Source organism: Thalia democratica, chromosome 3, assembly GCF_965202585.1.
Source record: "Thalia democratica chromosome 3, ktThaDemo2.hap1.1, whole genome shotgun sequence".
NCBI classification, from domain to species: Eukaryota; Metazoa; Chordata; class Thaliacea; order Salpida; family Salpidae; genus Thalia; species Thalia democratica.
Window position 1 is genome coordinate 35,178,579 of NC_139167.1, and position 16,896 is coordinate 35,195,474.

At 27.5% G+C, this 16,896-nt stretch overlaps 2 protein-coding genes across 2 annotated transcripts; one reads left to right on the top strand and one right to left on the bottom strand.

Moving 5' to 3' along the window:
* Positions 1 to 2,213: 2,213 nt before the first annotated feature.
* On the bottom strand, positions 2,214 to 4,760 carry LOC145832216 (zinc finger MYM-type protein 1-like). The gene is made up of 2 exons (XM_082939538.1): positions 4,616 to 4,760; positions 2,214 to 4,141 (listed from the first exon to the last, which is right to left on the bottom strand). The coding sequence occupies exons 1-2, from the start codon at positions 4,758 to 4,760 to the stop codon at positions 2,214 to 2,216; spliced, it is 2,073 nt and encodes a 690-aa protein (XP_082795664.1).
* Positions 4,761 to 8,841: 4,081 nt separating this feature from the next.
* Positions 8,842 to 15,839, top strand: LOC145831522 (popeye domain-containing protein 3-like). Its single transcript, XM_082938801.1, has 8 exons — positions 8,842 to 9,166; positions 10,447 to 10,643; positions 11,097 to 11,228; positions 11,740 to 11,831; positions 12,336 to 12,450; positions 12,953 to 13,064; positions 14,147 to 14,305; positions 15,134 to 15,839. The coding sequence occupies exons 1-8, from the start codon at positions 8,875 to 8,877 to the stop codon at positions 15,280 to 15,282; spliced, it is 1,248 nt and encodes a 415-aa protein (XP_082794927.1). The 5' UTR covers positions 8,842 to 8,874; the 3' UTR covers positions 15,283 to 15,839.
* Positions 15,840 to 16,896: the final 1,057 nt, after the last annotated feature.

Here is a 16,896-nt window from a genome sequence, read left to right on the forward strand (position 1 = left end):
CAGAGGTTGTAATACTTATTCTTTTTCACACGTAACTCGTCAATATTAGACATGAGACTAAGTGTAAAAACCATATAAGTGAGAACTGCTTGATTTAAAATATATATATCAACCATGACTCGGATAATTTTCGGGTAGAACCTAGTATCTTCAAAATATATTTTACTAATTTCCAAAAAAAAATTGTATCAAATATAGTAATATCAATTTTGTAACGTATTCTGTTTAAAAAAATTTATCTAGCTAATAAGATTTATAAATAATTCGCAAATCGGTCCAGGACACAAGTCAATTGTTTTTACTAGTGATTTTTTCCCCTGCATCAGTAAATACAAGAAATAAATTAACGATGGTTTTTATTTTTATTTATACTTCGCCGATAGCAGTAACTATTTATTAACAATAACTTACATCAAACATTTCTTTACTTAGATAGGTTTTAATTTAAAAGTATATAACGGTAAAGTGTTTGTTTTTATACGCATTTCATTTTAATTTACTTTTACTTACAAAAATATCATTACAATGTAAAAATCGTCTAGCTTTTAAAATTTTAGTTTTATACACAGTTTTGAAGTACTACGTCATAATATATTTTTTAACTTTTTTGTTGCATGAATGTGTTTAGTTCTACTAGTTTTAAAGTTTCATTGATAAAGGACGGTTGTCCGAAATTAATTTGAACAAAACGTGCAATAAACTGGTAGATTTTTAAACCATCGTTAATTTATTTCTTGTATTTAGCTAATAAGGAAAAGCTCTTAGTATGTAAAAGATTGTATTAATAAATATGTATACCTACAGTGGCGTCGCGTGGTATTTTTGTTAGGGGGTGCTGCAGATTGAGTTGTCAAGTTAAAAAATCCCCTAAATTGAAACAAAAAAATAAAACTCAAAGAATTAGAAAGAAATAGGGAAATTTAAGCTAAAAGTCTTTAAGATATTATCTTAAATGCTTCTTAATATGAATATAAAAAAACTTGATATACTTAAAAACAGATATTTTATATTTAATTTAAAAATACGAGAAATTTGATTATAAGTACGTAATGAAGGAAATAGATTACCATGTTCCTAAAAATTTTTATTATAATACAGCACATAAATTTACAATATATCATACATTGATAAAAAGTTTGTATATATTAACATAATCTAATTATAAGAGCAAAAGAAGTTTTTTTTTTGGGATTTATGAATTAATTATTTTACATGTTTAAATAACTTCTTACAATACAACTTTAAAAAACATTTGAAAAGTACGTATTTAACTATTTAAGCATCAATGCTCTTATAAACAAAAAAAAAAGGAATTATGTTTAGCAAAATAAAATTAAGAATCAAAAGATATCATTAATAAACATTTTGTAGATTATAAAATTAACTCAAAAAGTAAAGTAACTTTTAAAGCAATTAAAAACAGATTGCTTTAAACAGTAACTTTGTCTCTTTTGAGTTAGTTACTTTATTTTCACCAGTAAGAATAACATTAAAATTGAAAAAAAAACCACACTAGAAGGAATTTTCTTTTAAAACTTTTACAATTTAAACACAAAGGTCTTTAAAAAGTTATAGATATCACAGCAGCAAAAAAAATTGACTTTTTTCTTTAAATAGTTTTACACAGGAAAAAAATTAAACAAAATTCTACCTACGTTTTGAAACATATATAACTTTAATATAACTTTTAAAAACTAAAAAGCACAACTTAGTCATTATTAGCTTTCAATATAGATAATAAACAAATAAAGCAAAATTTGTTTAAAAGGTCTATGTTTGAAAACTAAACAACTACAAGTTGTAAAATAACCTTTAAAAATTATATCTAGGGTCAAAAAATAATTACCTAAAATAACTAACTTTTACTAAAACATAATTGAAGTTAAGTCGGAATCATTTTTATCATACAAAATTAACAAACAAAGCAAAATCTGAGTAATAGTTCACAATTTGTTGACTAACAAAACTAAAGTTTGTAAAATAACCTATAAACATTAACATCTTATTAATGAAATACTAACTAAAAACATATAATGTATCTGAAAAGAAATAAAATATAAAGTTTAGTCAAAAGTAGCATTCAGTACAGAGAATTAAAAATAAAGTAAAATATTTTTAGTAGTTTACTATTTGCAAACTAAAAATATTAAAAGTTAAAAACACAAAACATAATAAGCTTAATTATGTACTCTCTGTTAATGATAATCAGAAAATTATTTTTTACCTTTATAAGTAAAATGCATCCTTCTTTCTTTTTTCTCAACAAACATTTCTATTACCTTCGAATTAAAACCATCACAATCACTAACTAAATCTCGACCAATTGACAATACACTTAAAGAATTAAGTCTTGTCTGGCCCATAGTGTTTCTTAGGTAAGTCTTAATTCTTTTTAGAGCTGAAAATGATCTTTCTGCCTCTGTTGAACACATTGGTATTGCTATCAGTATGTTCAACAGCTTTGTGATTTCAGTGAAAGATTTATCCAAGTTGTTTTCTTTCAAGTCAGCTAAAATTTTAACAAGACCGCACTTGTGCATTTCTTTTCTTTTATAAAAAGTATTTAACTCATTAACTAATGTTTTAGACTCTACTTCTGGATAGTATGTTTTCACTTCTTCAACCAAATTTGATGGAAATGTAGATATGTACGCGTTGAACTTTTTTTCGTCAAATAACTGAGCAATTCGCAAGTGGCCAGAAAACTTGAACCTTTCTGCCACATTTAGATTTACACTGTCGCAAACCTCTTTTGCAGCAGCAGAGAGGTTTACAGACTCATGATCTGTTATAGTTGAGTTCCGAATTCTAGCAACTGAATTTTTAAAATTGCGAATATGGTCCTCTGCCTTTTTAACTGTCAAACTGGTGCTCTGCATTACCTTGTATAAAATTTCTACTTCAGGCATTAATGCAGCAAATACATTAAGCCAAAAAAGAAATTTATTGTCTTCTAAAGTTTTGATGCAGTTTGAAGCAGCAGAAATTGTTGGCAAACCATAGCAATCTGAAGAATTAACAATTGATTTAAATCCATTGAGTAATTCATCTAAGTTCATGGCAACTTTGCATACTGTTCTTGAGCTATAATTCCATCGTGTTCTGGAGCCTGAAGGAACAGAGACTTCAAAGGCTTGTTTTCTCTCTGGCGATTTTGAAAAAAAGTTTGGAAATTGATCAAGTTTTGCAAAGAAGAGCCTTGCTTCATTGTTGCAACTGCCAGCTCTTGATAAAACCAAATTTACTTGGTGAGCAGCACAATGTACATAATGTGCGTTGGGGTATACTTCTTTCACCTTGACATGAACTCCTCCAATTCGTCCCTTCATCACTGATGCACCATCATACGTCTGGGCAATTAATTTCTTTTTATTTCCTTGTAAAATTTTGGCTAGCTCAGTCAAAATTACTTCAGAAATACCATCAGCATTAGCTCTTTTAGGTCTAAAAAAACCCCAAAATCTTTCCACAACGTTTCCTTGGTGTGTGTATCTAACAACAATTGAAAGCTGATTTTGGACACTTATATCAGTTGTCTCGTCTGCAATGACTGCTATAAAATGTGCTTGTTCTACTTGTGAGACAACTTCTTTTTTATAGACTTTCAAAGCACATTCTAGAATCTCATTTTGGAATGTGGCAGACACTCCTAAAAATGCTTTGCTTTTTTCTAAATGACTTTGAAGGTCTTTATCTAGTTTACTGGCATATCTAAGCAAAGACCTAAAGCCACCAGGATTTAAGGAATTTTCAGTTTCATTGTGGCCTCTTAACGCAATTTCTTGTTGGCCACAAAAAAGTACACTGTCAATTAAAATATTGAGTACTTTTCTGTTTTTTCTCACTTCTTCATTATGTTTTTCAATACTATCCTGGTAACTTTTACTTAGATAAATTTGGATGCAACTTTTACCTAGTAAGTTGAAAGACACAATGTTGTCCAAATGCTTGGAAGATTTGGCATGAGATAGAGATCTTGCAGCAATTTTGGACAAGTTTCTAAAACCAGTTTTTGTCCAAGCATCTTCACCTCCAAACAGAATACACGGAAAACAGTATAGGGCCATGGACTGTTTACATGCGCAAAGCCATTGGTGCTTGTTGTAATATTCATTGCTGAACTTTCTCTTGAAAGGCTTACCTTTTTAACACAAAAATCTGACATTGACAAAAAACATGACTGTAAAACCATAAAAAAAAAACAAAATTTTATCTTTTTTTTAGAAAATTAAAATAAATATACACACTCTATTAATAAAAAAACTCTTCATTATCATTATTTGAGTGCTAAAGTTGTTACAAAAACTGACATTGATAAAACTATAAATACCTGAAAAGTATATATATATAAAACCTCTAAAAATTTCTCCTTTGGTGAAATCTCAGCTAAAAAATATTAGGATGAAACAATGTTTCAAATATACGCTAGCTCTAAGACTTTAATTTATATAGCTAATATTTTAGTTAAACTAAAACTGCAATAATCTTTGTAAACATCATAACTTTTTCCTCATAATATATTTTCTTTTTAAAGTAACAAACACATATATAAATTAAAATTAAATTTTTTCATATAGTTCAAAATTTTAGCTTAGTCATAAAATAAACTTCAAACCTCTTGATGTACACTCTTGGGTAATTGAAATATCTGGTGTTGGTCTGCTGTTTTTTAACTTGAGCTTCTCAACTTCAGATAAAGCATTTATATCAAGGCGTTTAAGCTGATCCACAGTCCATTCACTATAATTTGTGGTTTGCATGTTGTAATTTTTTAAAACAACCTAAAAAATTATTTATGCTCAGTTCAACTATTTGTGAAAACTTTTACACGGTACTGATATTTCAATGCTAATTATTTATTTTTCTCTTTGATAAGTATCTTGTAGTATATAAGTAATGCTTTCATATAATTTCTAATGCTAATTTTTGTTATAAAAAATGATAGCCCCCTATGTCCTTAACAAACTTTCTATATATGTACTTAATATTAAATGACTTTTTCATTTAAAATAAATGCTTGAAAATTTTTAGTTTAAATACAGGTTGATATAAGTTTAACTATGAGAATTGTATTTGTTGTGTAAGTAAGAATTTTACAGATAAAAAACCTATTTTACTTTATCTTACCTTTTCTTTTATTTTCAGCAACTGTTAAAAAAGTTTTTAGCAAATTATTTAAGATTTTTAAAATTTTGTAAGAACAGAGTTTTTAACTTTTGAGTACTTTTATAGTTTAAAATAAAGTTTTTTATATCTTTTATGATAATCTTTTTTCTAAATATTTTCACATTAAGTCAAGAAAACTTTGGGTTGTAGATCTCAACTTGAAAATTTTATTTTTTACACAAGTTTTATTATCAATATAAGGCAGCTACATTTAAAACTTGCATGTAACTTGTTAGCTACATATTGCTTATTTCAATATTAAAAATTATCAAAAAACAAATATACTTATATTTAAAAGAAATTCAATTATTATATGTAAATAAGATAGGTAGCCTTTATTTTATTTTACTTTAAGGTAATCTGGAATAAAAAATTTTGATATTTGAAAAAAAAATTTTTAATGACCATTTCGTTAGAGAATTATCAATAAAACACACAAACAACTATTAAGTTTTGTAACATTTTTAATAATGTCCTTTAAAATCTTGTTAAAACTTTTGGCTTAAAAAGTTTTTTTTGTAGATGTGTTGACCACTGGGTTTTGATCTTGCAACATTCACTTCAAAAACTAAACTTTACTTTCACTGTACTCAGTGTGTTTACATTTAGTAGCTTTGTCAATGTATAATGTTCAAAAACTTATTAGCAGTATATTCATATTCACTATATTCATTATATTCAGTTTAATTCACATAGCGCTGCATTGGATGCAGCTCTAAAAATTGTATAGGAAATTTGTATATGTTTAAAATGCAGCACCCACAGTTTTAGCTTGCAGCGCCAGCCATTGAACCGAATATTTGAAGATTGAATGTAAAATTTGAAAAACTAACAAATTTATCGTCACGTTCAATGAAAAAAAGCAGAAAAACTGAAGTAAAGAGAAAATTTCTTTTTTCTTCTTTTTTTTTTGAATAGGTGGGACTGCAGCTCCAGTGTGCCACCCCACGCGACGCCCCTGTATACCTACATTAGTTTTTAATAAGATTATTAAAAAGTGTAACTGAAAATAAGATACTTTAAATACACATATAAGTTTACCTTATTTTTTAAACTATGCATTATTAAACCTAAAGTGAAACTTTCAATTATTAAGTAAATAAGATATATATATATATATATATTAATTTGTAAAATTAAGTAAATACATATCATAGATTAACTATAAATAGTTTAATTCTAAAATGTGTATTAAATATTTATCATTTGTTGTAAATTTAGTGTTTAAATAGTTATCTACTATAAACTAGACTTAAGTGTCAATACAATTTAGTTAACAGATTGTGTTCGTCAAAACGCTTAGTTCTTTTTTACCCTCAATATGTTTAGATATTAAAAATTTAGCTACAGTTTATAAGTAAAAAATTCAAAAAAAAAATTTTTCATTTTATTAATACTAAATCTTTTTAAGCTAAGTAAAAGTTCTAGAATGCTACCATTTAGTGCGAACTGATTATTTCAAGTGTATTTTAGGGCAAGTGTTGGAATGCTGCGTCACCGATTATTTTTATCTTTGTGACTTCAGTTTACCACCGTCAGTTTGAAAGTTGTAGAAGTTTGCTTGAAGATATGTGTGTTTGATAGTAGTCTGGTTCTAGTAGTAAGTTGTATTTCATGGAGCCAGTTATCATACTGTTTTAACTTAGTGAGCTAATTAAATATTTTCATTGTTATATTAATCTAGAAACAACCTATATACGGTGCTCTTTATAACAAATGAAAGTTTGTATAGTTAAACTGGATTTTCACAAAGTCAATTTTAAGGGCTTTTCAGAGCTTACTTGTAAAAAAAGTATAAAATTAAGTTCATATATTTGAACAAGTTCTACCTTTTTTTTTTAAGTCAGAAATTAATTCTATAAATGTTTAGTTATTTTTTTCAATTAGGTATAGCGTAGAAAGCTCGGTTTTAATAGTTATTAAAAACTTTAAATAGCTATATGTAAAAGTAATATTAAAGTAAACACTGTTATTTGTTAGTTTTTCCAACTCTTTAAATTTACACAACCTTAACGTTTTGATTCACATTTTTGTTGAAGTTATTCTACATTTACAAATATTTAAAATTTCATACTTAGATATTAGAAAAAACTTTTTGTTGATTTAATAAAGAAAAAATATAACGTCAACTTATAAAGTAACTTAACTAGATAGTATAGAAAAAAATAACACCTTGAGTCAAGTAAAAACAGTTTAGTTTTTAAAAATAGATAATCTTTAAAATTTTTAAAAGTTTAACTATCAATACAATTAAAAGTGCGTAGTAATAGTAATACAGTTAAAAGCTAAAGCCGACAATAATTTGTAATTGAAAGCGACATTAGTAGATCGATTTGAAATTGCGTTTAATTGATAGGCCAATTTAAATGTTTATTAAGCTTTCAAGGTTAGTTCGGTATTAAAGTTGCTAATTGTTTTATTAGGGGTGCAGCTTTATGCAGATTTTATTACTTTGGTATTCAGTTACACTATTGGTTTTCGATTACAAATTTATTATTTCAATATGAAAACGTGAACTGTAAAAAATTAAATAAACTTAGATAACGAGTTCAATAATAACTTTTCAAACTATAATATGAGCAAAAGTCAAGAAACTTATTTCCTTTTTTATGAGGTTTATCTAACAGTTTGCTTTTTTTTTGATAGTTTATTGATACTATAGTTTCTCTTTAAGATTGTCTGTTCTAAAGTTTTTTTTAAACAAAAGAGGTTTTATAAGGATAAAACTTTAGAGTATTATTTGCGTTTAAGCGTAAACAAACCTGTTACCACAACACTTTTGTTTCAGAGATAAATTATTCATTAAATGCGCTCTTTTAAAGGCAATCACCCATACATAAATAAAATAGCGCATTAAGTTTTACAACGATGTTTTATTTGCGTTGTGTACTAAACAAAATTTGTTTACAAAGGAAAAATAATTAGATAAAAAAACAGCCTTTTTAATTTTTTAATTTTGAAGCTTTTGACAGTAATAAACAAAAAATAGTACCATACTGTACGAAAGTTATTTCATTATTTCATTCTATTTAGCTTTTTTTATGGAATTATTCAAAAACCACAAACAAATAATAAGCATTTAGAAAAATTAATCAAATTCGAGCAATTGACATTTCCATACGTAATAATGATGCATTATGAGCTGATTGTTTATCTGAGCAATGTGACTGAGCTAGACAGCAGAAGATAAAAGTGCAAAGGAGATACTTTATAAAGCAGCTGTCTGTTAAGCTCAATTGATGCCAGTCTTTATACGAAATAATAATGTTTATTAAGCAGATCTGTACAGTTATCGTTTGTTTTTTGTCTTGAAAATATTTTTTTAGTTTAAGAACAGAGAGAAAAAGCAAGTTTGGTTTACTAAACAAGCGACAGAAATGAAATTTTTGAATTTTTACATAAACAAGACTAGATTTAGTTAGAGATTTTTAATATTGCTAAAAATTTAAACTACTTTAATTTGTTTTATGTTAAAGTTTTTTGATAGTTTTTAATAAATTTAACTTTTTTTTCTATGTTTTTCATAAGAATACTTAAGTTTGTATGCTTTTTATTTATAAAAAAGGTAGCCCGTTAAAAATGATACTTTCTTGTGCGAAGAAAATACATTTGCATTTAGTACGTATTTTTATTTCAAAAGTAAAAGTCCGATAAACGAAAACCACCTTTAGCTTGCGAAAATGAAAACTTACTAATTATTACGTCACAATGTCAACAACTCAACAAACTTTATCTGACGTCATCATCAATGTTACGGAAGTCGCAGTTGGTAACGTCATCAATGCGACGGAAGCCACAGCAGGTAACGTCACCATTAATGCAGCGGTAGCCGACGTCATTACCACTACCACAGCAGCCGTCGTCATCGGTACTACCGCAACAAGTGACGTCATCAGTGGTACCACGGAAGCTGACGTCACAGAGGTTTGGTGGAACCAGACAAGGTACGGTATCCATGGAACCAGCGAAGTCTGTAGCCAGTGGTACCCGAACGTTCCAGGTAAATCTTCATTACTACAAAAGTTATTTTATAAAATTTTATCACAGTTTTGACTTATAACATTGTTTAGCGAACGATAAAAAAACGCTCAAAATGTTCGCTGTAAAGACCTTGGGTACTAAGCAGTCTTTCGGTTATTGTTTCGTACACCATGTATTAGTCATTACCTGTATTTGAACACTTGGTTATTGTTATGAGTGTATCTATTTACAGAGTAATTAAACTGCTTGATATTGAATAAGAAATGTTAGCAGTTTAAAGTTTTTAAAAACAATGTATCATCAGGTCTAAATTTATACAAGTTTGAAAAAAAATTGTTCTAAAAACATTATTTATCAAGCTATACTGAATATTAATATTAATAAATAAAACTCTTTTAAAAACATTTTTACTAAGCATACATTTTAATATCAATTTAAAATTAGTATTTTGTTCTGTGTTTCAATTATAAGCTAATGAACTTTTTTATTTCCAAGGTGCAACTTTTTAGCATAGGTATTAAGTTTGTGAAAAAGTATCTAGAAATACAATATTAAGAAAGATTATTAAAAAAATAAGTATAATAATGTCGACACTATATTAAAAATGCTTGTATATTCTGTAGTGAAAATCTTGTTTAAAACTAATTTTTAAAAGAGTTTAAAACTAAAAGTATTAATTTGAGATGACAAAGTAGCTTTTGTACAGTTTATTCAAATTATTTAGGAAGTCTAACCTATTAAAATGTTTATTTTTTACGGTAAAAATTACTTTCTTCGTTTCCAAGAATTAAATAAATAAATACTCAGTTTGTTGCACAAATACGACTTTTATCTAAAGTTGTTTTTCTCTAACAAATCTTTTTAATATCTTTTAATTAGCTGCTTAAAAAAGTTTACTGTAAAATTTATAAGTAAACCTTACTACTATTTTAAACTTATATTTATCAAACTAAAATTTTAATAAAATATTATTTCTTACAGAAACGTATTTTAGTACATCTTTATAATTTGTTTGACTTAATTAAAACAATCTAGCAAGGTATTTGTAAGCCTGCAAATCAGAAGTCATATAAGTTTTTTATTTGAAACTAAATAGCTTTGCAAAAATACACTTATATGTTTTTAAATGTGCAACAGTGATTGTGTTTAAATTATTTTATAAAAAATCTGACAGAAACAGAACTGATTAAAACGTTGTTGAACTAGTTAAAATTTAACAACAATTATAAAAAACTAAAGTAATATGCAACATCACGCACGTTCACCGAACCATAACAATATCAACCAATTAAAACGCAGGAGCCTTCTACCAAGCCTTCTCATTGATCCTCCACCTGGCCTTCCTGGCGGGCGGGTCCTCGGCCAACGCCTGTCTCTACCACAACTCCTTCGTCGCCGTCTCGTTCGTCTTCCTGGGCGTGTGGGCCGGCCTGCAGGGTTGCCTCGCCGACGTGGTCGTCTGGGCCGCCGTCTTGAGCGCCACCAACGTCGGACAGGTTTTGTGACGTCATACTGTTATTTAAAGCAAAACTTGAAACAAAAAAAATTTGATGGTGTAACTTCAATTAGTTGTAATTAAGTATGATATGTAAAATGCAAACTTTATCAAAATAGAACAAAATAACAGTTTTAATTAATATCAACAAAGTTTAAATTTATATAGTTGCTGATTAAAAACCACTTTGGCGCGTTTTTAGAATTTTAATTAGTTTGAATTTTTTTTAAGTTAGTTACTTATAAGAATTTTAATCTTAGAACAATTATATTTTGCAAATAATAACTACAGTATTTGAAGTAATTGCTTTATTAAAACTTACAGTTAATTAATTTGTTAATATTATTTGGAGTCGTTTCGGTCAAGCTGAAAAGCCCTCTTAGTTTTTTAAATTCATTTTTATCAAGCGTTAGCAACATTTAAATTCTAAATATTGAAAATTTGCCTTTCACAGGTCATCTACACCAGCATAAAGTCAAAGAAAACCCAACAGGCGTTCGAAGGCGACCAAAACAAAGTTTACAACAATTTCTTCGCCCCGTTCGACGTCAGCAAAACGACTTTCGCCGACCTAGTCGGAGTTAAGGTTTGTGACGTCACGGCAATGTAAGTAAAGTCGTGTTACACTAAAGTAGAGTGATCTGACAAATTGGTTCTTGTATTTGACTTAAGGTCGTAAATGTTTTTGTTACTATATCAAGCTTTTTAAAGCTGCTTTGTTATTTATTTGAAGAAATTTTGAAGATAGTATTTTATTTTTAACGGCAAGAGATGTAGAAAAGAATGTTAGAGAAGAACTACATTTAACTTAAAAGCGGTAGATTATTTAAAGCATTTTTGCCTAACATCTTAAAACATCTTAAAATTAAAAAATAATAAATTATAATTAAATGACTAAATAAATTGAAATTTTTCATAAACATTCATAAATATTTAAAAACAACAACAGTCAGTTTAATAAGAAACTTAAAACAACCAAATGTCACTAGGGTGGCTAGTATGGCTTTCGCAAGTTGTTCAACAAAGTTAAATAAAGTGAAATTCAAACAACAATGAAAGTTCGATTCAGTATTTTAATATAGTTATCATTTTGCTAGGGCTTCCACAAGCTGTCGCTGAAGAAAGACCACAGTTACGCAATTGCAGGCAAAACGACAGTGGACAGGCTGGCCCTGGTTGTTTCGGGAAAGTTAGTTTCTGAGCGTTTTTAATTAGTTTTTACTTAAAACGAAAACTGATATATATATTCCCTTCAAAAACATGTTACCAACCGTTTGTAAACAAATGAAAATAGTTCAGCTCAAAGAGTTTGTAGAACAGTTTTAAATCTTAAATACACTGATTTTATAAATTTAAAATACTGAACAGTAGAAATTTTATTTAGCTTTAATACGTGTTTTTACATTTACTACAATTTTTTAATAAATTTACCTAGTTTTTGCTTTAATTGACTAAGAAACTTTACTGTTTGTAAAAGTTTAAACAAAGGGCTGCTTTTAAAATAATGAAAGTTAAATACTTACATTGTTTATCAAACAACGATTATCTCAAAAACTTATATTAAAACAAGCTAATCACTCAGTAAACTTAGTGTAGCTAAATTTAATTCAACAGTCAAAACAACTTAACTAAAACAAAATCTCGAAATAAAAAGAAAAAAAAATGCCTGTTAAAAATTTATTATTTCTTTCAGATTGAAAGTGCAGCAAGGTGGCAAGGTGCTGCACACCATTCAAAAGAACGAGTTCGTCGACTCTCCGGAGTGGGACGCTTTGAAGGACAACAACAAGGGAACAGCAACTTTCAATGTGAGTTTAAATGAACATGCTGAATGTATACTTCTTCTTTTCAACTTTGCTTAATATGGTGATTTTTTAAACCCGTACAAGGTAAACTGATTTAGTTATAATTGAACAGTACAATGTTGTTTGTACAAAACAACTAAATTTTTTATTTTAATGTTTGTGAGAGAATGCTAAAATATAATTTTTTAATGTAGTTGTAACATTAGAATGTTAAAACAATAAAGTACTACCCAAAAAAAGTTTTAACATCTTAATTAAAATAAAAAGTAGATTATGTGTAACAATTCAAAAGTTATTAGCTTTAGGTTTATTATTTTTTCACTTGTTTTCTTTTTAATGAGTTTAAAATTATAAGATATAAATCTATATTTGTTTTAACGTCACATTGTATATTTATCCTTACTTTTTTTTATAACTTTAGCTTCTAGCTATAAGCATAACTATTAGTTTTCGTAACAAACCCTATGTTAAGCATAGCAAATCAAACGTTTTTTATAAACTGCAGGTTACCATAACAGCAGAGAACAATTGTCGCTGTATCGTGTGGAAAAGAAAACCCTTGCTGGCTCTTTTGGCTAAAGACAAGCAACTCAACAAACTTTTCAACTGCTATATAAGTTAGTACCATATAAAAGCTTTAAAGTAAATTTTGCATTATGCAAGATCAGCTATGCTAACAGAAAATCTATGAAGCTGCTTTGCAATTAAACTTAATTAACACCGAGAGTTGATAATTTTATCGGCTTAACGTACAAGAGTGCTAAATTGCTACGCTAATGTCAAACGTTTAAATAGATTAGCGGTTTTCAATTGCTGAATGCAAATTTGCTGGTTTGCGCTTATCTTGTCTGTTTAAAACTGTTCTGTTTCAGTTTTAAACTATCTTTTTTTTTACATTTACAGTTTAGACTGTCCGAAAGAGTTTTTGATTTTTTCTTAATTTTAATTCTACAAATAATAAACGTATAAATAAAATATATTATATATACTCGTGTTAGCTGTACTCAAGTTTTTATAAATAATTTTTTTTTCTAGTTTGTATGTAAGACGAACAAAATCATTATCACATGCATATAACTATGTCATCTTTTGAGCTGATAACAAATTACATAAAATAAACTTTTGCATTTAACTACTACTTTTAAGCATTAAAACTACAAAAATCTGACTGAAGTATTTCTTTACTTAGAAAAATTATTCGTATTAAAATGTGTTAAAAATATTTGGCAATTAAACTAAAAACAAGCCAGCATAACATTACTTATAATCAATATTTACAACATTTTAAATGTATTGTATGATTTTATTCTGTGAATTTAAACTTATGATGCTGATAAAGTAAGCAGTTAGTTACAAAATTTAACTTTCAGAAAATAAAACGTTTAGTATGATGTATAGAATATTTTTTCAAGTTTCTGTCATGTTTAAGTTTACCTTGTCTTTATGTTAAATTTTACTTAAAATATTTTATATTACAGTAAAATTTTGTACCCATTATAATATTTACGACTTTAAGTTAATCACAAAATGTAATTTAAATAATTAAAATTCAGAGTTTTTTATGTTTATACTTGGTGTCGAAAAACTGTTTACGTTTAAAAAACTATATTTTTATGATCAACTTTTTCAAACTTACAAACACATATGAAAAGAAAGTATTTAAACTTAATTCAAAAAATATTTTCTGTAACCCACTCAGGTCTCGACATCATGAAGAAGCTGAACTCGCTGAACTCGAGGAGGTTCACCGATCGCGGGTTTCATTATGACGTCAGACTGCCCTGCGTCATATCGCTGCGCCAGGACGTGGAGGAAAGGGAGAGGAGGGCGCTGGCTCAGCAGACCCCGAACTTGGCGGGTCGGTTGGGAGTTTACTTAAAAAGCATTAATATATGAATTACACAATAGGAGTTGGTTGGGAGTTTTATTGAAGTTCTAGGTGTTTCCCCAATATTTGCTGAGTCAATATAAATAATTCATTAAAGTTTTACTTTTCAATTAGTTTTTAATATGTTTGTGTAAAGTGGGTTAGGGTTAAGAGTATGAGTGAAAAAAACTAAAAAAAAGGTTAAAAATAAAGCTGACTCAGCAAATATAAGGGGAAGCACCTTTAATTCAAAATCGTACCCGTTGGTTAGAGTTTACTTAAAAAGCATTAATAAATGAATTACACAATAGATAAATGAAGTGTAGTTTTTTTTCAAAACTATTTAAAATTTATTACGCTTGCTTTACTTAACTACAATGTCCATCAGAAATGTTTTTATAAAGCAAAAATTAAAAAGATTCTTTTTGTAAATCAAAAGTTTCCGAATAGATAAAGTTATAAGTTAAGCATTAATAGATTTTTTTTCAAAAATACTTTCTTTAAATGATAGTACTGAAGCCACGGTCTAATACACCTACTGCGTTTATCTTCAAACTTTCAATACAAAATAACAATTAATAACTTTTACAGAATGTTAAAAGCTGATTACGCGTGTTTTTTCTGCAATCAAGTAGGGAGTTAAAAAGTAACCGAAAACGTTTTTTTAATTTCTATAGTTAATAGATCTCGAATAGACAAAAAAAAGTACTTTTACTCGAATTACACTTTTAACCAAAAGCAATTTTTACATTATAGTAGCTAAAACCTGTTAAAAGACCTAGTGTTATAATTCAACATTCCAACAAACATATTTCGCAGGTCAGAGGAGCAGGAAGCTGGGTAGGAAGGCGGCGCAGGATTACGCGAGGATACTGGAGCAGAAGAACGCCATGGAGGTGCAGCACGGGGGTGCTCAGGACAGTCAGGGCTTCCTCACCGCGGAAACCAAGTTCGTGAACGAGCAGTGATGAGGAGGAGAAAAAAAGTTGTTAAAAGTTTAAAGTTTTGAGGTTATTATTTAATGAGTGGTAATTTGTATTTATTTGAGAAATATAGGAAGTCTAGTTTTATAAAATAAATGATAATTAAAAAACACATTAGGATGGCTAATAAGACGTTAAGGCGAGTTTAAACAATTACTAATCTTTTAGAAAACAAAGGAACATTTTTTGTTTTTCAGGTATTAAAAAAAAATTAGTATGTTTTGGTTTGTTTGTTTTTTATAAAATTTACATACCACAAAGAAGTTTTTTGTACAGAAAATAATTAAAAAGAAAAAAAAAACTCATTAGTTTAAGTCAGCTTTTAGATTTTGCATTGTCTTTATATACTAGTTCAACGTATAAAGTGTAACTCAGAAAAATGTTTCTGACTTATTGTTTATTTTATGTGTTTATCTTTTATTAATTTTTTTAGATATGATTGGAAGTATTTTACTTCACGTACTTTTAATTACAAAACTAAATGTTTAAGTACTTAGTACAGTAAATTACTGTCGTTTAAAAATAAAACATACGTGACTTTGTGAGTAGCTTTTTTCGTTTTCGCTGATTTAATTTTTGTACTTGTAATAAAATAGTAAAAACTAGCTAATAATCTTTTGATAAGTTATTTTGAATGTGAGCTTTCACTAAATACTTATAGTTGCAGATCGTTAAATTAACTTAGTATATTAAAAATACTTTAGTAAGTTTTTGTACGTGGCTTCGGCATAAAATGTAATAATTAAAACAACGAAGATAATTTTTAAAAGATTTATTTTTTTGTTATTCTATTATATTGTTTTAAAAAATTTTGCAAAGGCGACACAAACCATATATTTCAAGTCAATAAATGTACATATACAATATACATATAAGTACTTTTTTGTTTTAAACTGTTTTTTTTTATTATATATTGTAGTTCAGCTTGTAGTATAAGTTATAAATACTGTTAACTATTTTAGTGACTAAGTTTATTGAGTTTTGTTTTATGCCAAACTTTGAAACAGCATATACCTGGCTTAAAACAAAATAGTAGAAAAAATAAAAATATGAGGTGTTTATCAATATTATTTATTGAAAGAGGACAAACATATAAATATATTATATTTAAAAACAAATAATATGTACCAATAAATAACTTTTGAAACCAGTTTAAATTTATTGTCAAAAAAAGCTAGCAGAAAGAACAAATTTCACGAACAGTATAAAAATAGTGTGTTTATATAAAAAAACAACCAAGGTCTGCAATAAGGATAAAAGTGTGCCTGAGATTGTTATTAGTTAAAAGTTGTTAATAATAAGATTCCTTTTTAATCAAAAACATTACTATAAAAATAATTATTAATTCATCCTCAGATCGTTCTTAAAAAAGGTTTTTTATTTATTCAATATGTCATGCATACAAGGTTAATTAAAAAAAAAGTATAAAACTAAATACTTGTATGGTTAAATTTTTATTTGTATAAGAAACTAAACTGTCAGTCTAAAGTTGGTTCTCTATTAAGTTTTAATTTTACCCAATATATTACTTAGACACCCCCGTAATTACAAATACACATAATAAATAATTTAACAAATAAGCATCAAATTACTTATGAA

Coding starts and splice junctions, on each gene's coding strand:
- LOC145832216 (XM_082939538.1), bottom strand. CDS start 4,760: ATGCAAACCACAAATTATAGTGAATGGACTGTGGATCAGCTTAAACGC. Junction 4,142..4,615: donor CCAAGAGTGTACATCAAGAG/GTTTGAAGTTTA, acceptor TGTGTTAAAAAG/GTAAGCCTTTCAAGAGAAAG.
- LOC145831522 (XM_082938801.1), top strand. CDS start 8,875: ATGTCAACAACTCAACAAACTTTATCTGACGTCATCATCAATGTTACG. Junction 11,229..11,739: donor CCGACCTAGTCGGAGTTAAG/GTTTGTGACGTC, acceptor TCATTTTGCTAG/GGCTTCCACAAGCTGTCGCT. Junction 11,832..12,335: donor GCCCTGGTTGTTTCGGGAAA/GTTAGTTTCTGA, acceptor TATTTCTTTCAG/ATTGAAAGTGCAGCAAGGTG.